The sequence below is a fragment of the Osmerus eperlanus genome, chromosome 26 (assembly GCF_963692335.1).
Source record: "Osmerus eperlanus chromosome 26, fOsmEpe2.1, whole genome shotgun sequence".
Lineage (NCBI taxonomy): Eukaryota > Metazoa > Chordata > Actinopteri > Osmeriformes > Osmeridae > Osmerus > Osmerus eperlanus.
Window position 1 is genome coordinate 5,166,798 of NC_085043.1, and position 24,758 is coordinate 5,191,555.

Genomic DNA, 24,758 nt, shown 5'->3' on the forward strand with positions numbered 1-24,758 from the left:
AACGGCTGGCGGCGGTGGATGGTCCAGGTGCGACCGGAGGCTGAACGGCCGGAGGGGCGATGCTCGGTACGGCTCCGCGCTGCAAGAGAAGCCGTGTGATGGTGAACCCCGTCTGTCTCTGGTCCATGTTAAAACTGTCCGCTGTGAAATGGTCAGTGCAGAGGCGGCTGTTGGAGTTTATCCGAAGATTTCCATGAGCGTGGCTCTTCACAAAATCTATCCACCTATTTTTCCTTTCATTATCAATAGGGAACTTAAATGGCGTTGCAGCGCAGCTGGAGTTCTTGCATCCAGGGAAGATGCAGTTGCGGGTGGTGGGACACATCCAGAAGCTAGCTAGCTAGCTGATGTAGGCTACAATAACAGTACAGCAGGAGGAGCCATTCAGTGATCTGACGTAGATAGGGCGAAATGACGTAGATAGGGCATTTTTTGGCTCCGCCCATTAAAACCTGATCTGAAAACGGAAGAGAAACTGTTCGGTTTAACTCCACATTTCAGTGTGACAAAGTTTTAGCGCTTTGCACATGCTTTCAGGAACTCATTTCACACGTATATAATGTACTTACAAGCAAAACATGGAATTTACTTTACAGGATCTTTAACTGCATGCTCTTATGGTTCTTCCCTTTGGCACTTATTTGGTTTTCCACCATGTATGTTTCATGTTTTGGCTGCTCACAATGTTTGGGGCTATCTCGTTGTTATGATCAGTGACCTATGCTCTTTTGTAAAGCTCTCTCTTGGAAGTCGCTTTGGATAAAAGCGTCTGCTAAATGCATAAATGTAAAATGTAAATGTAATATAGCAAGGTAGCTGACTTCACCACTCGCGAATTCGCCTTTCATCAACCTCAAGTTTGCGTGGTGACATTCTGCACAGCTTTCTGTTTGAAAGCTGAAGTGTTGGCATGCTGCTTCAGATTTGTACACGATGTAGACACACGCACGGCTTCAATTTCACACTAGGCTTTGTGTTTGACCTTGTCCATACTTCGTTTGTCTATGGCTGCACTGCAGCTACAATTCACAAAATCTCTCTTACTAATTAAACGACGACCTCGAATAAACACCGCCCTCGAATAAACGCTGCACCAAAAATGATCATTGTTTAATAAACGCTGCAGCGTTTTATCAAAGAAATACGGTAATTCCTTTCGTAATAAATTATGCTAAGATAATGACGTAGCCTACTAACAGATCATTAGCATAGCAACTCAGCCCTTACCGCAAGGTTTAGCCAGGGGGAAAGGTGGCTACCTTTTTTTTTACCTCAAATTAAGTCAGTCTTACTACAAGTGCCACCTACCCAAACAAGGTTGCAGACCAGGTACAGCCCTTCATGGCAATGGTATTCCATGATGGCCATGGCTTTTTAAAGCAGGATGTGACCTGGCACACTGCATACATTGTTTGGGGATGGTTTGAGGGACATGAAGAAGTGTTCAAGGTGTTACCCTGGCTTCTAAGATCTCCCCAGATCAGATTGAGCATCTCTGGGATGTGCTGGACCGACAAGTCCGATCCACGGGGGCTTCAGATCACTTACAGGACTTGTAGGATCTGCTGCTGGTGTTTTGCTTGAGGGTTCTTGAAGGGGCCATGCCTCTGAGGGTCAGCACTGTTTTGGTGGCCCACGAAGGACAAAAAGCATTTAGCGGCCATAATGTGGTCAAAAGTGGTCATGTTTTGGCTCATCAGTGTATATTCCTGTTGAACATCTTCATGACACTGTCTTCCAGACACTTTGACACCTTCACAATCCACGTATCCTCGTCTCATCAAGATCCCACACGTTCTGTACATAGGCCTACCCACTGTTCCATGAAGCTAGTCTCCTCCTAAATTTGAACAAACACCCACACTAGAACTAGTATCTGAGAGAGCAGGCTGGTGGGTGTCTCATTTCTGTCTCAATGTCAAGTAGCCTACCCATGTAACGTTCGTAATCGTTTCCATTTGATTCAATGGCACTGGAATATCAAAAGGCACTTATGCTGTTACTTTTTCAAGTTGACTGGCATTTTGACTATTGCGTGTGATATAGAATTATCATTTGAGCATTTATTTTATCATTTGAGCATTTCATTCATAATGTATCATCATTTGTATTTAGGTCAGCCAAACGTCCCTTTGACACTTAATTCGAAAGAGTAAACAACCTGAGCACAACAATGAACAGTTTATTATACAGAATCAGAAGTCAGTCATGGTATTATGAATGGCGTTTTGAAATGATATAATTCTGGACCATTCAATGCTGTCATTGTATTATTTGGTATTGTTCGTAACTATTTTATCGGTGCAAGCCTGTGTGCAGGTATGTGTTAGAACATGACTTTGTGGGTAGGTTGAAATATTATACTTTGTACACATACCACACACACTTTATGTGTGTGTGGTATGTGTGTGTGTGTGCGTGTGTGTGTGCGTGCGCGCGGAGGGGGGTGTAGTAGCATGTGTTTGCGGTTGTTGGGTACTACAAGCCTCACTGCTCAGCTGTTCTGTAGCAGTGATCTGTCTCAGTGAACAAGCGAGTGAAAGAGAAAGCGAGCGAGCGAGCTAGACAGAGAGGGAGGGAGGGAGGGAGAGAGGAGAGAGGAGAGAGGGGAAGAGAGAGAGAGAGACAGAGAGCGAAGAAAGGGAGTGAGAGAGCGAAGAAAGGGAGTGTGAGAGAGAGAGAGAGAAAAAAGAGAGTGAGGGAGAGATGTTTAGTTTAAATGCGCGGCGCATACTTCCCGAGCGGTCGGCGTGACTACTTGCGGTTTACTGCAGGGCAACGGAATGGCATGAAATATCAACGACAGTGATAATTCCTAGGTATCTTTATCAAACACGGCAGAAATCTGCGGTAAATGTGTCTTATCTCCCGTACCGTGAAGTCTCTCGCTTTTCCCCTTCGGACTGGAGACATGTATTGTCTCTAAACGGGTCTCAGTTTTATACCTGCTACGCTCACCAAGTTTTCGTCTCAGCCACGGGGGAGTTTGTTTTCACAATCAGTCCGACAGTCCTTCTCTACAGAAGCTGAGTAGCCTATCCCATTCACATCGGCTACCCGCTCGCAACACCTGTGAGGGGTGTCAAATTGAGCTGCTCTTTCCGCTGTGATGGTAAGATGTATTTCTCATTATAACAGCCCTAAAATGGAATCTGAATAGGGTAATCGATGGAAGCATGCAGAATATGCTATTCTTGACCAATTATGATCAGGTTGCACTATTCGACGCTGTTTGTCCCGCAATACTTAACCGATTTTCTCGTTTACCTGTGAACACGACATGAACAACGTGCTTCAGTGAAGTATGAAATACCACGTAAATTAGCGTGCATGACACCATCGCCTCGGGGAAACTGGGATTTTGCGGTATGTTGAGGTTCAATCTAGGGGCTAGGCTGAAAGAAAACAGTAGCCTACAAATCGGCACAAAAATAATGCATTTTGAGAAGAAACCCCAATATGATGCAAAGGTGTTGTGTTAAAAAAAAATCTCATAGGGACTAAGAAATTCAATTGAATAGTTAATTATTTGATTCGAGGTTAAAGCATGTGTGCTATCACAGTATAGAAAACAGGAATAATATAATAGGCTAATGCACAGGTCTTCTCTCGTTAATCAAGTCCTCCGCTATGAAATGCTATGATTTCAACATGCATTTTGTGTCGGTAGTATATCTTGACTGAAATCATTATTCTGAGACAATGATAATGTCTAAACAGTATCTGTTGCAGTCCATTGGCCCTTTCAGAATACATTGACTATCCTATAGCTGCAATACAGTGGGCTATACCACACCCCAACACGCACTCACCTTCATCAATGATTTACAAACTAGTTTTCGACCTCACCTTTTAAATTAATTGCAGTAGAGTGCCCGATTAATATGTCTACTTATTGCATGTCTTAACATGTTGAACCATTGTCTATATAAATAGCCATTTAATGCTAATCAGTCCCTAAAGCTGTCCACATTTTGATAATATATTTATTTTATGATCGCTAACAACACCAAACATGACCATTGAGTCACCCTTAAGGAACACCTTATAGAGACAGCCTCTACGCTTCCTGTTAATATTCCCTCCTGAAGGAAATGCCATTCGAATCTGTCCTTTTTGCCTGTTCATCGGAAACACTCACAGTGTTTTCTCTGCTCCCTTCCCCTGGCGTGTGAGTGTTTCAGTGGTCAGACTTAACCGAGTGGGGGGTGATCTTTCCTTATCTCCTGCTTCCACCAGACAGGCCTGCGTCCTCGGTGGACTTTCATCTCGCCGCCGTTACAAAGACAGAAAGCTGTCAGAGAGTGTGAATGGCACGTCGGCGTGTCTGCGTGTGTTTCTGTGGGTGTTTCCGCGTGTGTTTCTGTGTGTCTGCTTGCATGCCAGTGTGTGTTGTGGCGGTGTCTTCTTAAGCTCCCACCTATGGCGACAAAAAGCTGGTGCTCGGAGCCAAGTCATTTCTTGTGTGTTGTGTCACAGCCAATAACTCACAAACATGGCATGTACGGTACCATGTTAGGCCCTACTGGTAAACATTTGAATGCCTTTTCGGGCTACGATCTATAGTGGAAGTTTAAGAGGAAAGGCCTGCTTTTCGAAGGGGCCATTTAAAAGTGTTGCTGGCTGCTATAGCTCAAAGGAGGAGACTGGTCTGGAACATTAGGCACAAGGCCCAGTTTGAGCACGGCCTAACTTACAAAGAGCAACACTTCCTCAAATGAGGAAGTTGTCTTTTTATTTCATTTTCGAGGTCGTGTGCGTGTCACCGGTTTGCGCTGTGTCTCTCATCGGTATTGCTTCGTTCCTTCCTTTCAGTGAGGAAGTGTGTGTGTGTTCCAGTGTGTGTGTGTGCGCACACTACAGACCGTCACTCATGAACACCCCTTTGGGCAGCTACGCCTCCACAGATCACTCGAAGCCCCTTCAACAGATCACAGTGCCTCTAAGATCCACACAGCGCTCAGTTGAGTGTTGAGCTCCATCTCTGGGGCCCTTGACTTCTTGTCCCCCTACATCGTGGCACTTCCGCGTCTGGTCGTGATCTCTACCCCCCCCCCCCCGCCAAATAAAAAGAAGCTGCATCTTTTCAATGTTACTATTACAATTACTGTTACTATTGTTACAATTACTATTCCAAATATGGTATTAACATTGCAAGTTTAGATGGCTGCACACTATTATGTCGTTTTTAAGGGGCGGGTTGGGGGTCGCCCAATCGGTGCCTCCCACAGGTGATGGCCGTGATGGCCGTGGTGCTGTGTACGTCACACAGTGTTGTTGCCGCGGACCACGGCTGAGAGCAAGGCTATTGGCTACCCTCACCACACACGCCTGCCCTTTTTCGATCATGTCATACTCACTCCACCGTAGATAAGTATTCTCTTGAGATCTCCTCCCACCCTTCTCTTATTTACTCATACGCGCTGATTTTGTCATGCTACATTGGCCGATGTGGCCCAGCTGAATGAGTTTTCTCCACCTTATCTGGCTCTTTGCATCTGAGGATGAAGTCATATACTGGCTTTGTTGCACTGGAGAGAAAAGGGGACCAGGGGTTGCCATTGTTTTGGCCCTGTACCCGTGGTGCTCTGAGCACGGAACACCATGGCTGGCGTTGTTTTTGTCTAGGGTGTCTTCTCCTGAGGGTCCCCACACTTCTGCAACCCTCTGATGACTTCTGGGAAAATGAGACATAATGGGAGCGAGAAACCAGGGCAGCTGTGATTCTCTCTCTCTCTCTCTCTCTCTCTCTCTCTCTCTCTCTCTCTCTCTCTCTCTCTCTCTCTCTCTCTCTCTCTCTCTCTCTCCCTCTCTCTCTCTGTCTCTTGCCCCCCTTTTCTCTCTGTCTCTCCTACTCTCCCTTTCTCTCTTTATCTCTCTTTATTTATTTTTTCTTCTTCTCATTCTGTCTTTCTGTCTTTCTTCTGTCTTTCTCTGTCTCTCCCTCACTTTCACTCTCATGTTCTCTCAATATCTGTTTTCTTCCTTTATCTCTCTCACCCTCTCTCTCTCTCTCTCTCTCTCTCTCTCTCTCTCTCTCTCTCTCTCTCTCTCTCTCTCTCTCTCTCTCTCTCTCTCTCTCTCCCTATTAATAATGAAGATGGAGTTATGTCTCTGTACGTTAATTCCTCTCGTAATTCCTCAGGCTAAATATAGAGCTGTGGACTTCAGTGACTTACCCAAGGATGGGCATTAGCCAGCCCAGTCCTGGATTAGCAACATGCTCTAAGATGATTCTTGGTGAAAGCTGGATCGGAGGGAGGAGAGTTATCCCCTTGAGAGCAACTCTCTTCTGGCTGCCATGATGGAAGTTCCTATTTCAATATGCCGGCATTGAAGTGTAGTACTGTATATTCTTTTTTAAATGATTTTTTATTGTCCATCACATCATGATAGGATATTGTCCTTGCTTAGGGGCTCGCAAACATCATAAAACGTACCCCCATGGCATATTTCTTGTAGCTCCAAGAAAAGAACAGTGATTACCACCTCTCACTGAGGGCCAGCGCTGGGAGAAGGGAATGTTTTCATGTGTGTGTGTGTGTGTGTGTGTGTGTGTATGAAGTGGGGACCTCTCGGTGTGCATGCGTAGAGGATCCGCTTAAGCGTGCCTGTGTTCTCGGCCCCAACAGCTGCTACTCCTAGACCGATGCACATTACGGGATACATCAAAGGGCACACACACGTGCACACGCGAGTCACAAGGTCCTCGTTCTCTCCTCACCTTTGCGCCGGGCGGCGGTGTTTCACGCGCGGGCGAGACGGACTCGGCCTCTGTGATTGGTGGGGAGGAGGCAGCTGGCGCGACGACGGTCGGGGAGGGGGAGGCGGGGGGGCAAAATGGGGGGGGGGGGGGGGGGTGGTGGGGGGTTATCGATAGCTGCCTCTTTCCTCTGTGGGGAAGCCTCTCCCCCTTGCGAAGAGCAGGCGGAGGGTTGGTAAAGATTTTCTCTCAGAGGGAGGGATAGATAAAGATGGAGCGAGAGAGGGGGAGAGGGAAGGAGGGAGGGAGGGAGCAAAGGTGGGAGGGAGGGAGAAAGAAAGAAAGAAATATACACAGAAGCCAGTGTCAGAAGTTAAATAATGGCTACTCTATATAACCAACGCTAGGAAACACTTTTTTTTTTGTTGAGAATGAGGCCTTTGAATCTCTCATGTCATGACGTGTGTGTGTTTGTGTGTGTGTGTGTGGGAGAGAGAGAGAGATCACACACTCAGGGCGTCACTAGGGGCTGTGATAGCCACTGAGACTCATTAGGCCTTTGATTACAGTCAAGAAAGCCTTCCGAGCAGCTGCTAAACACGCACGCACACACTCACTCATGCATGCACACACACACGTACGTACACGTACATACACTGACACACACGAAGAAAAACAGACAGGCACAGACATGCACAGGCACACATAGGCACACACAAACTTTGACTTGTTTCCACAAAAAACCCATGCACGCTCTTTACGTTGGCTTTGCTATCAATCAACACACACGCACACACACACACACACACACAATCACTTCTGGGCTACAGTAGCTTGAGATTCCATCGCTGTACTTTTCAGCCAATGACAAGAAATGACGTGAAATAATCCTTCCAACTTCCAACTGAAACAATTGCAGTCTTCCCTGAGTGCTTTCCACATCAAGCTAGGCATTGTCTTTCTGCGTGAGGGGAAGAACTACTGAAGTTATTATTCACTCCAGAACATGCTGGACCCCAGCCTCTTTCACAGTGATCCTGCACATCCTCCTCCACTTCTCCTGAAACACTTACTTTAAAACTAGCCGTAGATATAGATGGCATTCCACATTAAAGGCACGATTTGTGAATCTAGCAATTTTAGCTAGAGTTTGAAACTCTCAAACTGCCGGAAGTGTCATGTGTGAGATCCCTGGTTTGAAAGGATTCAAAACCAAAATATCCCACCCCCTTCCTTCATATTTCATTTCACTGTCAAGCCTTTCGATTTTTAGGCTGCTTTCAGAATGTGAAGTTGAATTCAGCAAATATGTCAAAAAAGTGCTTCTCAACAACATTACCTACCCTGCCTTTAAACCCAGACATAGCTGCCAACAGTAAAACAGGCCTTCACTCTAAACCGCTTCCATAAACCTCACGGTTATGTATTACCGATAGACAGACTCGGGTGATTGAGAGTGAGACTGAAGAGAGGGTGGTAGCGAGGCCGGGGTCCTCTGGAGGAGCAGGAGGTTGGTGACGGTGGCACAGTCGCACGTGGCCCAGCCTCGGTCCAAGACTCCGCCGTGCCCTCAGCTGTTGCCGTTGACAACGGGAGGAGGAAGAGGAGAAGGAGGAGGAGGGGCGGGGGGGGGCGCTGGCAGAGCTCGTCTGGTATTGGAAGCCAAGTTGCCCCCCTTGCAGGGAGATGGGCGGCGTTCGTGAAGCGGCTAGCGTTGGGATTGGTGCTATGGCTGCGCATCAGATAGCGCTTAGCACGTGCACGTACACTCACACACGCACAGGGAATCTACACGCACTCACACATTCACACACATGCTGTAGATAGACACATAGATGCATTGGATGGTTGACACACATACACTGGAGAGACACATACACAAACGCACAAATGTCTTTGAATCCAAGGACAAGCTGTGACAAAAAAAGCTTTTTGATTAGCTTTGCTACAGTGCCATGGAAACGTCACATATCTTTTGTCTGGTGTTCTTTCTTGATACCAAAAGAGCCCCATCCTTGCAAGCCAAAACCCTCCTACACAACGTATCAAAAACAGCATGGGTTGACTTCATGGCAGAGAGAATCACTTCATGTTTGTGTTTTTATGTAATACAATTGTTTTTGACTTGCTCTCAATGTGCTGCTGTCCAGGCTGGATCACGACATTGACCTGCTCGCCAGCGATTGTGTGTATTGATGTTTGTCTCCTATGAATCTGTGTTTTCAGATCCCAAGGTGAGCAGAGAAAGCTGACCAGCATCCTATTCGGTCTGTCAATCCCCCAGCCCTCTCCTGGACATCTGATTGGAGGAAAAGTCCTGAGTCAGAGGGGAAAGAAAATGTCCGCCGCTATGAGCGCAGCGCCCTTCCTGCCCTTCGTCCTCCTCCTGGCCATGGTAAGCTGTTTGCCGACACTACATTCTACATTTGGTCACGAGGCCCAGGGGACAATCTATCAGCGACACTGGCGTCCATTCGTTTTACGACAGAAGTTGTTCCCAATTCAAGACGGGTGTTTTTTGTTGTTTGTTGCCCTGTTTGTGTAGTGCCACACACCAGGAATCCTTGTCTTGTCTTTGCAAGGCAGCCTAGAGGGGGAAGTGCGATGTGGGTTGGGGGGGGGGGGGGAAAGGCAGGCTTTGATGAAAGGTTGAGGGAAGAGTGATTGACAAAGTCAAAACACTCTTCAGATGGGTGGGCGCTCGTGGATAACCTGTGCAGGGTTGACTGCAGGGTTGGGACGGTGTCAACGCTTTACGACGGCGATACGTGGTTTCCACGGAGCTGGACGGGTACCGCCATGTCCTCTGATGCCCCGCGTTCACATGCACCCCTCCACGTCAGAGATCTCTATCTCTCTTTCTTTTCATTTCTCTTTCTGTCTCTCTGTCTCTTTTTTCTTTCTCTCTCTCTCTCTCTCTCTCTCTCTCTCTCTCTCTCTCTCTCTCTCTCTCTCTCTCTCTCTCTCTCTCTCTCTCTCTCTCTCTCTCTCTCTCTCTCTTTCTCTATCTCACACACACACACACATGCGCACACACACCTTAATCATTGATTTCATCTCCGCCTGTGTTTATGCACGCTTCCATCCAAATGCAGCATCATAACCATGTTCACCTTATTGTGTGTGTGATTGTCTATAAACGTTTGAATGTGTGTGTGTGTGTTTGTTGCTAAATTGATAGATTAATTGCCATTTAATAAGCTGATTTAGTTTCTCCTGTAAACAATAATCAATCTCAGCATTCCAATGGAAGATTATATAACCATATAGGTTTATTTGTGACTGTTATATTACTGTGAGCTTTATTGGAAAAGCTGTCACATTTGTATTTACTTTTTACATGCTATTTCCTGTTCCAAGAATTATATACGCAAAGTTTTGCATTGGAATAACGGCTAAAGTTATTCTCATAGGTGTAAAGGTGTATGGAATAGGAATGAGAGACTATAGTACTATATGGTATTCTTGGTCTGGGTACTCTCTCTCTACCGCCCTCCTCTCCCCCCTGCATTCCAGATATAAAATTGAAATACGATTGTGTGCAAATTTTCCTTTGACAATAGTTGCTATGAGTCACTCTCTTTTCAGAGTGAAGCATTGGCTGAGGATTTGAGTGCTGCAGCGGCTATGTTTGTACGGAGAAGTTGGCTTCATTGTGTGGAAGAGCGAGGGGGCTTGTGTGTGTGTGTGTGTGTGCATGCGTGTTTGTTTGAGAGAGAGTAACGAAGAGAGAAGCAAGAAAGAGACAGAAAGATAGGGAGACAGAGAGACAGAGAGAGAGAGAGAGAGAGAGAGAGAGAGAGAGAGAGAGAGAGAGAGAGAGAGAGAGAGAGAGAGAGAGAGGAGAAAGAGGGGAGGAAGATAATGCACGCAGGATCATTTACTGTATCGCTGCCATAGCGATGGAGCAGAGATCTGGGTTGCTGTGAGGCAGACAGGGAGAGAGAGAGTTACACATGTGTTATAAATGAGGACCTTCGACCCGAGTGCTTCTGTGAAGGAGAAAAGAACTGGGAGAAGAGAGGGGGGCGAATCCGAAAGAGGACAATCAATCGATCAATCAAATGTATTTTCATTACACATTTATACACCACAAGGGTCTACCAAAGTGGCGCTAGTAGAAACAAAGCCATATGAAGCACTTAGAGCATAAAACACAAGATGGAGGGATGGGGGGAGGAACGAGAGGACTGAAAAAAGAGAGCAAGATGGGGTCTGACCTGCCCTCGTCAACATGAACAGCCAACTCCCGTTTAGGAAACACTTCCTGTGATCCAGAGGTTACATGCACGGCTGCACACACACACGCTGACCCTTGAATGTTCTCCCACAAAAGAGTAGTAGCCATGACAGATCTAGGGGGGTCTGGCAAACGTGATTCGATTGTGAGAAAGAAAAAGAGAGAGGGCTCGGGGGGGTGGCTGGAGAGAGATAGAGACTGTGTAGAGAGCGAGAGAGAGAGAGAGAGAGAGAGAGAGAGACAGACAGACAGAAAGAGAGAGAGAGGCACACACAGGAGAGGGAAGGCACAGAGGGAGAGAGACAGAGAGAATGTACGTGAGAAAGAGAGAGAGATGAGGGGGGAAGTTTACAGGGACATGTCTGCCTAACGATGTTTCGACACTAATCTGAAGTCATGTCTAATTCAGGAAGCCTCGCTCCTCTCGCATCACGGCCCTAGATGTCCTCTCATCTCCCATCTCCGACTCCATACCTGCTGCTTAGCAACCACAATGCTGATTAGCAGAGAGGATACATCTCGCATAAACTTCCCTTTGTCCGTGTGTGTGTTTGTGTGTGAGAGAGAAAAAGAATAAGAGAGAGAGAGAGAGAGTCTGATGGAGAGAAGAAGAGGGAGAGAGGGGGGGAGACAGACTTGCGTCATAGCTATTATGACTATTATGACTCTGTGCACAATGAATTCTTTTCATTTTCTGCATGATTGACAGTCTATAGCAGAGCTGTGTGTGTGTACGTGTGTGTGCATTTATTGCTGTGTGTATTTGTGTTAGTTTCATAAGAAAAAGAAAAAAAACAACCAATTAACACATACAGAATCAGACTGAGAATGTGTGAACGAAATGGATTCACAGCATCAATAGACTGTGTATATATAATTAATAAAGTTGTTACACTTGTATTGATCATAAAAGGCCAGTTATTCAGACTGGGACTACTGGTGTAACTATATTCCCTCCAGAGCATATTCAGTCGTCAGTACCATCAGCCATCTAGCGTGACAATAGTTAGACTCTACATACAAGGATAAGCTAAAGTCTTGATCCAGGGCAATTAGCCGACACACTGTCTGCATCGGTTAAAGATCACTCTGGGATCGTTGAATAGGCCTGACAAAGGGAATTGCCCTGACAGAGTTCTAAATGTTCTAAACAATCTTTTGTTGATTTGAATGCATTGCAGGCAAGATTTCAGTCATTCAAGCTGATTTACAAAGATTCGTCTAACCTTAAATTTGTGACACAAGCAGTGAGACTGCTTACAATTTAGTTTGGGGGGGATCAATGCTAACATTTACTTGTGTTCAACACACATACATACAGATATGCACACACACCACACACACACGCTCACACACACACACAGGGTTCACGCATACGCATTGTGATCTAATTAAAGTGAAGTATTGTGATCCAGGATGAGCAGACAGTGATATAATCAGTCACAGGAGACCTGGCCACATGACCCTGCTCTGGCGCCTCGTTTCAGCTCCAGCTGCTAAGCTGTCGCCGTAACACACACACACACACACACACACACACACACACACACACACACACACACACACACACACACACACTGCTCCACACTACCTGTGCCAACACCCCTTAGCTTCTCCAAAGACACCTCTTACCACCCACCAGTGCATGGAGAGTTTGCAGTTATATCTTTGCATAGTCATACAAATATGTATATGTAAAATGTAAGAACTTTTTGACTACAATACAGGCTGTTTAGTCAGTGGTGGGTCCTTTTGAACATTTGTGATTTGGGAATTTTTTGTTGTTGCCAAGGTTACTCAGTTATAATGACGTCAAGCTCCCACACAGAAGTGCTTGTGTGGTGCCGGTGCCGGCCTCGCGTGGTGGTGGTGGGGGGGTCAATCTTCAGACGGCGACCTCCATGGCCCCCCGCAGGCAGGCACCAGGGCTGTCACGTTGAGCTCTGCTGGGTTTTCCTGCTCCACTCTCTTTCACACCTCTCCATCCTGGTGGCTTGACTGTTCTCCTGGACCCGGTGTGTTCGAGTCGACTGTGACGGTTGGGACAGTAGAGTGTGACCTTGAGCTGAGAGCGCGTGTTTTGCTCTTAGCAGGTTGAGAAGTAGGTGTTAATGAAATGTTTTTTTTTTTGCTTTCTCTGCCTGGAGTGGAGGTATGATGTTTGGATCTTTGACTCCTGTGTGTGTGTGTGTGTGTGTGTGTGTGTGCATATGGCTGTGTGTGTGTGTGTGGGCGTGTGTGTGTGCGCGTCGTATTGCAGATACCAGGTCTTCACTCGGTGCAATCGGACTGCATCCTGAAGCTAGAGCAGGAGAAATGCATGGAGAGGATCACCTCAGACGACCCCGGAAACGACCCAGAGTTCGGTACGTCCTGCCCTCCTTCTCTGTGTGCTTGTATGAGTGTGTGTGTGTGTGTATTGTACTGTACAATGTATGTGTTGTGACCATCGTTAGCTTTTTGTGGATTTCTGAGTGGTTATTTTTCTGTGGCGGGCCATATTGACGGGCTAACACATTTTCTGATTAAATATTGATGTAGCACTTTGTTATGGTTAGCGGCCTAGCGCCATTGATCATGCAGCGATAAGCTGTAGCAAGTCATTTTAATCACCGCACGTTAGCGGATGAGAGCGTAGTCCATTTAGCCTCCAATGTTAGCTTCGGTTCCTAGCTCCTCCTGTTTTCATTTGTTTGGTGTCGGTTAACAATTCTTGCAGGAACGAGAGAGAAATAGGAAAACAAATCAAACGGACACGAACCCTAATTAGATCAGAGACCGCGGCAGGCTAATGAGAAAAGGATATAATACTCAGAATTAGCATCCACATTCTGCTCCACTGACTCTGACCCCACACTCCAAGAACCTGAACACAGATCGTTAGTTAGCTTGCACTGCTTTGCCTTTGAAAGGGAGTGTATGGAGTCAGGTGGCTGAGCGGTTAGGGAATCGGGCTAGTAATCAGAAGGTTGCCAGTTCGATTCCCCGCAAGGCCAAATGACGTTGTGTCCTTGGGCAAGGCACTTCACCCGACTTGCCTCGGGGAATGTCCCTGTACTTACTGTAAGTCGCTCTGGATAAGAGCGTCTGCTAAATGACTAAATGTAAATGTAATGTATGGTGTGTGTGTGTGTGAGTGTGTAAAATGTAAATGTAGTGTGTGTGTGTGAAAAGTAAAAAAGCAAGAACAAAAGAGAAACAGGGACAGCCCAAGAAAGACCATTTAAATTAACATTGTGTATTCTTATGTTTGCCTCACACATCTGAAATATAAAGTTAATGTTCCTATAATGTTCTCCCTCTGGGTCTTGCCTTGTTGTTCACATTCTCCAAACATTCCTCTGCTCACCTTGAGAAAACATTTTAAGAGCAGCATGATAGGAGATGGTGTCTCGAAAGCTTTCAGAAATTATTTCCCAAATTTGTTTTGCACTTACAGTAATATACACAATGCTTTTCAGTGCATTTGGCTAGGAACATCAACAGTGTCTGTCTATCTACAACAGCTATCTATCTATCCATCCCCCCCTCTCTCTCTCTCCCCCCTCTTCCCCTCCCCCTCTCTCTCCCCCTCTCTCTCACTATCTCCCCCTCTCTCGCTCTCTCCCCCCTCTCTCTCGCTCTCTCCACCCTCTCTCTCCCACCTCTCTCTCTCTTTATATCACTATATATCAATACATATATATGCATACTTTATAGATACATATACATATGTACAGTATATGTATACTGTATGTATATTTGTATTCATAGAGAGACATAGACAGCTTGTGTGGAATGGTAAACTCCAGAGAGACCGAAATAATATCGAGCTCCATGGTGTGACCCATCTTGTTTTGAAGCTTAAATGGGATCTGACAGCCAATGATTGACAGCGGCCTCTGACAGGGAGGGGGAATCACAGCCCCCCCTTCCCGCCCATTCCCCCCTCCGGGCTCCCAGCTAACAAGAACGGAGCTTTCGAGACATACCCTGGAACCCCTGACCCTGTAGCTCAGATGGGGCTCCGTACTTCCCCCTCTGGAAGGGAGTGTAGTCTCAACCCTTTGTGCTGTTCTTTCTTTAAAGGTTGGAACACAGCCGCTGTGAAAATAGATGTGTACAAAGACTGCAAGGATGTGGCTGCACCGACATCAGTGTGTGTGTGTGTGTGTGTACAGGATGTGTGTCTATGTGGGGGAGTTAGTGTGTGTGTAGTATGTGTGTCTGTGTGGCAGTCAGTGTGTGGGAGTGTGTCTGTCTGTGTGTACAGTATGTGTTTGTGTGGGAGTCAGAGTGTGTGTGTGTGTATACGGTGTGTCTGTGAAGATTGAGGTTTAGCTGGGGGAGTCCTCGACTAAACCTCCAGAGAGATGGAAGATATATGCCCACACTGGATGTAAAGATAAAGACAGCAGTCCTGTGTGTGTGTGTGTGTGTGTTTGTTGATCCATGTGGAACGTGAGCTCAGAACAACATTAGGAGAACACAAGGGGAACATTATGGGGGGGGTGCTGGGAGAGCTGCTTGGTGAGGTTGATGTTGTTTGAACAGAAACAGGAAGAAGGCATGGGGAACAGATGCTGGTCTGCCGTTCTCCATCTCTCTCTTGCTCTCTCTCTCTCTCTCTCTCTCTCTCTCTCTCTCTCTCTCTCTCTCTCTCTCTCTCTCTCTCTCTCTCTCTCTCTCTCTCTCTCTCTCTCTCTGTCTCTCTCTGTCTCTCTCTCGCTCTCTCTCTCTCGCTCGCACTCTCTCTCTCTCTCCATCTTGAAGTCTTTTTCTGTTTCTGTATTTTCTCTCTCACTCTTTTTCCCCCGACAGGGTGTCAATTTCGCTCTCTCCGTCTCCTTTCTTTCTCTCTCTCTCTCTCTCTCTCTCTCTCTCTCTCTCTCTCTCTCTCTCTCTCTCTCTCTCTCTCTTTCTCTCTCCATCTGTATCTCTCTCTATCTTTTCTTACACTTTTTTCTCTCACATTGTGTCTGTCTCTTACTCTCTCTCTCTCTCTCTCTCTCTCTCTCTCTCTCTCTCTCTCTCTCTCTCTCTCTCTCTCTCTCTCTCTCTCTCTCTCTGTCTCCTCCTCTTCCCTCTTTTGCTCCCTGTCTATCTCTGCAACATCCCTGCAGTGTTCTCCTGGTGGGTCCTCTGCCTTTCAACTATTTACTGTATCCTGTATATAGCATGTGCATCGGTTCTGGAGCATTGCCAACTCCTCTACCGTCTATGAACGTCACTTACTGTATTGGCATTCCCTCTGCAGTCAGCTTCTTAGAGCACACAGACACCTTGACCTTTAGCATACGAAAGGGAGAAAGAGATCAAGGGAGAGAGAGTGTGTGAGAAAGAGAGAGAATGAGACGTGAGGACAAGATGGTGACAGAGGGACAGGGGACGGGAGGAAGGGAGAGCCAGAGAGAGAGAGAGAGAGAGAGAGAGAGGCAGAGAAGGAGAGAGAGGGAGATAGAGAGAGAGAGAGAGAGAGAGAAAGAGAGAGAGAGACAGAGAAGGAGAGAGGGAGATAGAGAGAGAGACATAGAGAAGGTGAGAAACAGGGAGATAGATGTAGAGACATAGACAGAAGGAGAGAGAGAGGGAGATAGATGGAGAGACAGAGAGAAGGAGAGAGAGAGGGAGATAGACGGAGAGACAGAGAGAAGGAGAGAGAGGGAGATAGATGGAGACACAGAGAGAAGGAGAGAGAGAGGGAGATAGACGGAGAGACATAGAGAGAAGGAGAGAGAGAGGGCGATAGACGGAGAGACATAGAGAGAAGGAGAGAGAGAGGGAGATAGACAGAGAGAGGGTTGTGGGGATTGGAGTCTGTGTCGCTGGTCTTCTTGTGTGGCCTGATCATGACTGTGCAGGCTCAGCTGAGAGATATAGAGGGGGGTCGGGGTGGTTGGGGGATGGGAGAGGGGGGGAGGAGGGGGCGTGGGGGGGCGAGTGCAGGGACTGGGGAGGGAGGCGGAGGAAGGCTGTGAATATCAATGAGAGTTTTGCAAGGTCACCTCCGGAGTGGGGGACGCACACTTATTACGGCTACGATCCCACCGTAGAATGAGCACCCCCTACACATACACACACACTCACTGCCACACATACACACACACTCACTGTCAGCCCACAACGTCTGTGACCCATCAGCTCGGTGTGTTTGTATTCTGTCCTCACAGCCCTCCAAGCTAGCCTGACCAATCGAATCACGCTACGCACACTCGTAGAGACACAGCTACCAGAGCTGCTCCCTCTCTCTCCCTCCTGTCCATGATGTGCAAGCGTGTCACATCGGCAGCAGCTTCATGGAGCTGAAGCGCCACCTGCTGGAGAGTTGAACGAACTGAAATCGATGAAAAAAAAATGGGTTTGCCAAAGGAGAATCCTCAAAGAAAAAGTTTTGTTGTTGTTTTGGTTTGTTTGGTTTTCATTTAAATTTTCATATGTTTCATTTTTCATTCGCTTTTAGATTAGAGGTACGTTTAACGAATGTATATTTATCCATGTACATTGTATTTGTTGTCTCCGCAGGGTGCCCATGGATGTGGGATAACCTGACATGCTGGCAGCCAGCGAGGGTGGGGGACGTGGTGGAGGTCAACTGCCCCGAGCTCTTCCACGAGTTCCTTAATGAAGGAGAGGAAGGTGAGCAATGGCAGCCGTTCGTGTCGATGGCTTTTGCCAGTAACCTCACGGTTGCTGTTGTTCCAAGTCCTGCTGTACGCTGGTCTGAGATGTGCCGAGCCTTGCCTTTAAATGACTTGTGTTTTTGTGTGTCTTTGTGTGTCTTTGTGTGTGTGTCTGTATCTTTCGGTGCATGTGTGTGTCTTTGCGTGTGTGTGTGTGTCTGTCTTTGTGTCTTTGCGTGTGTGTGTGTGTCTGTCTTTGTGTGTGTGTGTGTTTGTGTGTCTGTGTGTCTGTGTGTGTGTGTGTGTGTGTGTGTCTGTGTGTGTGTGTGTGTGAACAGAGCTGGGGACCGTGAGTCGGAACTGTACAGAGTTTGGATGGACGGAAACCTTTCCCCACTACGTGGACGCCTGTCTCTTTGACGACAACAACAGCACAACAGTGAGTATCTCTCCCCTCGGTGGTCTACCGGGGTCCACATTGGCTGTCGCTGTTCACGCGAGTGTCTCCTGCGCTACTAGCTTACATTTACATTTAGTCATTTACATTTAGTCATTTAGCAGACGCTCTTATCCAGAGCGACTAGCTGCGTGGAAGACGTTTCACTGGCCCTGTTCCCTGCCTGGAGATGAATAAAGTATCAGCGCTTGATCTTACATTACCGAGCTCATGTTGTGTCCTCAGTTTGTTGATGTTGTTGTTGTTCTAGGATATGTACTATGTGTCAGTGAAGGCCTTGTACACGGTTGGGTACAGCACCTCTCTGGTCTCCCTGACAACCGCCATGGTCATTCTCTGCAGGTTTAGGTGAGATATCTCCCAGCTTGAAATGACGCGTTGTATAGCAGTTGGCGCCGGGCATTTTTTCAGTGGAGGGTTTGCTGACCCGGGATTGGTTGCCTCCACAGGAAGCTACACTGCACCAGGAACTTCATCCACATGAACCTGTTTGTGTCGTTCATCCTGAGAGCCATCTCGGTGTTCATCAAAGACGGCGTGCTTTACGCCAAGGAGGACAGCGAACACTGCTTCATACACACTGTGAGAAGGACGAGCGCGCAAACACCCGCGCGCACGCACGCACACGCGTGCTAACAAGCACACGCAAACACGCACACGCAACCAGTAACCCGGATGTTCTGTTTCGCGCAGGTGGAGTGTAAGGCAGTGATGGTGTTCTTTCATTACTGCGTGCTATCGAACTACTTCTGGCTGTTCATAGAGGGCTTGTACCTGTTCACCCTGCTGGTGGAGACCTTCTTCCCAGAAAGGAGATACTTCTACTGGTACACCATCATCGGCTGGGGTGAGAGTTCATCCGGAAGGTCCAAACATGGGCAGGAGATGGTTTATCTAAGCACACCTGATGTTTAATGTAGGTCATGTGTATTCATGTGTGTGTGTGCGCCTTCTGCTTGCATGTGTGCGTTTGTTTTGTGTCCAGGGACACCCACGGTGTGTGTGACCATATGGGCCGTTCTCCGGCTGCACTTTGACGATAAAGGGTGAGTTTCCTCATCCAGTAGGGAAACGTGTGGAAAAAGTTCAGATATTCTTTATTATCGTTATTGTTCAGGTCGTTTTTTATATTTTGTAGTGATATTTTGTGTACCTGTTGCTACCTGCTACCTAGGTGTTGGGACATGAATGACAACTCTGCCATCTGGTGGATGATTAAAGGGCCTGTTCTGGCCTCCATCATGGTGATAAGCATTATTGTTTGGAACTTTGTACACATTTCTGGTTTTCTTAACCCTGCATTGTCACCTAACTTGTCTGCGACTTTCCCGCAGATCAACTTTGTCCTCTTCATCGGTATCATCGTCATCCTCGTCCAGAAACTGCAGTCTCCAGACATTGGTGGAAATGAATCCAGTATTTACCTGTAAGTCATGTTAGGTTCAGTCGGTAAATGGCGGTGCACTTTTGAATCCCTTTGCGGAATGAAAGAATCGTATTTCAAGAGGAATGTTTTCGGATCCACGTTTGATGTCAGCCTGTTGACGGGGCTGGAACAGTCTCATTTCCCACCAGTGCTGCTCTCTACGATGTCGGTCCACTTTTGATGATGTCACGTGTGTTGATTGGCAGGAGGCTGGCCCGCTCCACTCTGCTGCTCATCCCTCTGTTTGGGATCCACTACACGGTGTTCGCCTTCTCCCCTGAAAACGTCAGCAAGAGAGAGAGGCTGGTGTTTGAGCTGGGCCTCGGCTCCTTCCAGGTTGGTAACCGCTCTCTGATTGGTTGTTTTTTTTTGTGTGTGTAGGGGACGGGGAGATTGTGTAGGTCAGTGTAAAAGCGTGTTTTCTCACTTTGCACCCCTTTCTTTTTCTCTCCCTGTAGGGCTTTGTTGTGGCTGTGCTCTACTGCTTTCTGAACGGAGAGGTAAGAGTCCTTTTATACAAACAATTTGTTCTTCAATCTTTCTTTTGTTGTTGTTCTATATGGAATCCGATAGTTCAACAGGGTTTCGGAGAGATAAGAGAAAGAGTGCGAGAGAGCCTTTCCAGAAAGGTCCATTAATAATGACCGTGCGAAGTATCTCCCTGAAGGTGCAGTCGGAGATCAAGAGGAAATGGCGCAGCTGGACGGTGAACCGATACTTTGCTGTGGACCTGAAGCACCGGCACCCTTCGCTGGCCAGCAGCGGGGTGAACGGGGGGACGCAGCTCTCCATCCTGAGCAAGAGCAGCTCCCAGATCCGCATGTCCAGCCTGCAGGCCGAGACCCCCGCCACCTGAGCCCCCTGGGGGACGCCGGCCCCCCCGCCAGCCACTTCCACACTGGACCCGACACCCCCTCCACCCCCACCACCTCCACCACCAACCTCCCCTCTACCTCCGCCACCAACCTTCCCATCAACACCCCCACACACGCCCCAGTACTCTCAAACCATAGTAGCCGCAATCCTCACCCAGAGCCAAACCCACTGGATCAAGACCCAACCGGTACAACTGTGCCCATAGTTTGACCCCCAAACTCAACTGGCACCTCACTCACCGCACATAAACTAACGTACAACACATAAACCTCCGATAGATTCAATTTATCATGGAAAACAACTACAACAACAGGCTGTCTAACCCAAACAAACCCAATGTCCTCCAACCCTTCCTGACCTTGAAGCCACCCCAGTAGCTAGCCCCACCATGCTGGGGTGCAGTTGGGATTCTGCCCGGTTACAAGCGTTTTACTGCTGGAGCTGCCAGCCATGTGGGTGGGGCCACACTCTGAATGTGAACCAATTGCAGGAGCCATCTGAAAAAGGAACAGAAATGTTACCTGCTCTGTACTGTACATATATAGTCTTCATGTGACACGTAAATGAAAGTGAAGTGAACTATTGTGGTGCTGGGACACCAGCCTAGACACATTCATCATGCTATCAGGCTATCACCGTGGCGATGACAGCTCGGACATCTGCATGACAGAGTTCTGAATCTGGAGTGGCAAGAGGTCACATAACATTGTGTACGTAATCGATCAGCCGACCGATGAGTTGATAACAACCGCCTGGTTGAAAGATTGAGGCCAGGGGTGTAACCCTCGCAAGAACATGTCCGCAACCAACTTCAACGACTGAATCAAGCAACTCGGGCCTTCGAACTGAATAAGTCTCAAAGGTCAGTGAGAAAGACGCACGACTCACCAGGAAAGTGGAATAAGAAGGCGAACTCTGTATCACTAGCAGTTTTCTATGTAAATTACAGTTCTTGGTATAGGAGTTTTAAAACGTCATCCACTTGTTCCAGTAAAAGCTGTGATTATTGAGGTGTTCTGATTGGACGACACCTCACTAGTGCTACTTGCCTCTATCCTGCCAGAAATAGGGATGTTAAGGCATATTTCCTTCGGCCAAAGTAACAAGCATTATTTACAAGAGAGGCACAGTATATTTTCTACCATTTAACAAAATGCCAAAAACATTGATTACAGTTCGATGCTTGCCTTAAAGCATCTTCTATGGATGTTTGCAACAGGTAGCCTACAATGCTAAGGTTTGTCAACTACGACCATTTGCCTACAATAGATCTTGTTAAATCTCAGCATTTGGGGTGATTACCTGAGGTGGGAGTGCTAACAGTTTTAAAACAGCCGCTAGTACAGAAAATGTCAATGAGAAATGACTCATAAGTGGTATTATTAGTCCAATTTAATATGGAATGGTTTTGCATGAATAGGTTGTTTTATTTAAAAAAGAATCAACTGGTTCTCGTTCTGTTGTGATATCACATCTGATGTTCAGGAGGCATGGCTGTATTACCTTTCAATTTCACTTTGCAGTTTGAAAGCAAAGCCTTTTTAGAAGTATGGGATGTACATTGAACAGGAAATTAATTTAGATTAACAGGAAAAATCCAAACACCTTCTTGAGTAAATATCAATGTCCTAAATTCAAAGCCCTGAGGTACTGTAAGATGTTGTAATGGGGCTTTTTTTTATCCTTTGTTTGGCTTGAAGTGTTTCTTTTTTAGGTATATCTCACGTTCGTCTTGACTCATGCTTTTTTTCCTCTGTATCTTAAGAGGAAGCATGTTGATAGAGAGGTAGGTTTTTACTTGGGGCTAATTATCTCATTCCAAAGATGAATGATCAACTCCTCACTGAACTTGCACGGCCGTATCCGTTTGCAAACGCTGAGCCAGCTTTGCAACTGATGTCACTGCAGATTTCCACTTTTGGTGTGACTAAAATATACTCAGATTCCCATGTCCTATCTTAATTTATGTATCCAAAGTGCCTTTATGCACAAAAATAGTATGTATGTTCATGAGATTTTTTGTGATTCTCTCAAAAAATTTACAACACTGCAAAGTATGTCAAAAAAACAACAACAAATAAAAACACAAGGTTCAACAAAAGTGCTTTTTATGATGGTACGCTAAGTCAATATTATAAACCCGGAGGCCTTCAGAGTACCTTCATCTCATTTTTGTTACTGGTCAGAACCACAACCTGCAACCTTGTATAATATAAACAAAAGTTATTTTCTAGAATAATGATCTCTTAATGTCACATGATAATGGATACAAAGATGCCTTTGACTAATTTCAGACTTAAGAATTTTAGACTTTGAGACTTATTATTTTGTATCCAATCTGGTTGACAGGATTCTGTCATTTAAGACATAAATTAATTTGGCACTGGAAATGAACAAGACCAGGTGAGATTCCTATCTATCAATACAGATCAGGATTTCTTAATGATTCTCATATGGGCTCCACCATCCTACACACAATGTGTGTACAAGGCCACAATTAATTTGGTTTGGCCACATGATAATTGAATAATTACCTTTATTAAATGACACATACACTAATTCACAAAACAAACTGATAAAAACATAAATAAAAATAAAACAAGGTTTTGTCTGTTTAAATTGTTATACCGCGTTAAATGTAGTCAAATGATAAAAAAAACATGTTTTAAACTGTAGACATTGGGATATCCAGTGTTTTATGAATAGTTGATCTATAAAGTACTCTTAGCATCTTATAGAGAACATTCTAGAGCACACTGCTCCTCTGTTATGTGAGAATACATATCCTTAACCTATTTACTGTAAGGACATTTTCTGTCAGCAAATAGGTTCAGTGTATGCAGTCTGTCTTAAGTCTTTCTGCTGTGTGTGTGTGTGTGTGTGTGTGTGTGTGTGTCACAACAATTGACCACAAGGAGTCCCTGTTTCACCACTTCTGTAGTGTGTAGGATGGACTGGACAATCAGAGGACATGGCCTGATTCTGTCATAAATTGAATGTTGAAAAGCTTAAAACAGTTCAAGCTGATGAATTTATACCGACCAGCATGACAATCCCAATATGTCATGAGCCAATATATTGAAGCATTTAAGTTATTAAGTATACATAGTGTAATATTAAGTGGAGCCTTATCGCCAGTCTATGTTGATGTCAAACTTGAGGTGTCAAAGATGTCAAACTTTTCTTTTGAATATAAAATAGTATTCTGCCTAGTTGAAGTGTTAAAACAATGTGTCGCCTTCTATTGTGGCTTATGGTCTAAATGAATTTGCAGTTTAATTGTGTAACGCACAGACATAAGTTACTTTGGCTGTATCATGTAAATTATGTTGTCAATGGTGCAAGTGAATAGCGGTCATTAGGATTTTAGTTGTATTTACTCTCTTTTTCATGGAGAGTGTTTGTTTTAAATGTTAAGCATATATTGTATTGCTACCTATAATCTACTGTTAAATGATGCATGCGTCTTAAATCGCTCAATCCCATTAGCTATGCTGAGAAAAATCACATAGTGTTTTTTGCAGCTGAAGATATGACCTTTAGAGAAATGCTATCTGTTTCCACCTCTCAGTTGCGGAGTAGAACGTCCATTCCTTAGAACGCATTTTAATGGCAGGAAAATAAAGCCTCTTTTAACTGTGAATTATGTTATACAAGGGCCAGACCTGATACAACGGCCTCCTATTCAGCAGACTGTCGTCAGTGTTATCTCAATACCTTCTCAATGCTTTGTAAATGCATTCTCAGTACTTTTCCTTTGAATGTCAATTGTGTTGTGGCATTTGTTTAGAAGATGAAAAGTTAGTGCCATATATTTCTATGAGAAAATAAGATATGTAAACACATAATCATTAGTTTCGTACCATTCACAGATAGATGGCATAACTGCATATATTTCTATGAGGACAAACAGCCTTTTTTAGTTATTTTTCCGTGTCAAACCTCCTCTGGATGGTACTGTACCAGACAGGAAAGTGATCCATAATTTGTTACAGTTACAAAAATGCAAGGGATCCTAGATGAAGCCGTTGTATTTTTAGTTTTAGTGTGGGACTGTGGGTCCTGACAGATGTGGAGCGCTCCAGATGGAGTCAACAGTCTTGTCACTGATGTATGAATGTAACTAAGGACTTATGGTATCATGCTTGTTTTTGAGCGTTGCCTGCTACTATGTGTTTGTAAAAGTAATTGGTTTCTTTTGGTTATTTTTCATTGTCTTGTTTTGGTGTACATATTAGAAGAGTTTTGTACATTTATTGAATTATCAAATTATTAAATGTTTTGGACTTGTTGACTCACTGATTTTGCTCGGGTGTTTTGTGCCATTGTGTTTGTTTCAATGTGTGGCCCACTGTCCCTCTCCCACAAAGAAATGACATCACTCAGAAACGTTCAGTCATGTAGTCGTCAGAAACCTGGGAATGGAAAATTGCACCGTTACAGAGGGCAAAATAAAT

At 45.7% G+C, this 24,758-nt stretch overlaps 1 protein-coding gene across 2 annotated transcripts; it reads left to right on the top strand.

Annotated features, from left to right (window-relative positions):
• The first annotated feature begins 2,660 nt into the window (after positions 1 to 2,660).
• Positions 2,661 to 24,600, top strand: adcyap1r1b (adenylate cyclase activating polypeptide 1b (pituitary) receptor type I). Of its 2 annotated transcripts, none has more exons than XM_062452373.1 (14): positions 2,661 to 3,112; positions 8,930 to 9,098; positions 13,204 to 13,309; positions 17,445 to 17,558; positions 17,881 to 17,981; positions 18,250 to 18,347; positions 18,449 to 18,581; positions 18,693 to 18,846; positions 18,985 to 19,045; positions 19,174 to 19,243; positions 19,334 to 19,425; positions 19,632 to 19,761; positions 19,884 to 19,925; positions 20,080 to 24,600. In XM_062452373.1, exons 2-14 carry the CDS (start codon positions 9,042 to 9,044, stop codon positions 20,509 to 20,511), a joined length of 1,590 nt encoding a protein of 529 aa, XP_062308357.1. In that variant the 5' UTR covers positions 2,661 to 3,112; positions 8,930 to 9,041; the 3' UTR covers positions 20,512 to 24,600. The 2 variants fall into 2 exon arrangements, with proteins under 2 accessions (XP_062308357.1, XP_062308358.1); XM_062452374.1 differs by having other exon boundaries at positions 2,664 to 3,112; positions 20,093 to 20,421.
• Positions 24,601 to 24,758: the final 158 nt, after the last annotated feature.

Coding starts and splice junctions, on each gene's coding strand:
- adcyap1r1b (XM_062452373.1), top strand. CDS start 9,042: ATGTCCGCCGCTATGAGCGCAGCGCCCTTCCTGCCCTTCGTCCTCCTC. Junction 9,099..13,203: donor TCGTCCTCCTCCTGGCCATG/GTAAGCTGTTTG, acceptor GTCGTATTGCAG/ATACCAGGTCTTCACTCGGT. Junction 13,310..17,444: donor CGGAAACGACCCAGAGTTCG/GTACGTCCTGCC, acceptor TTGTCTCCGCAG/GGTGCCCATGGATGTGGGAT.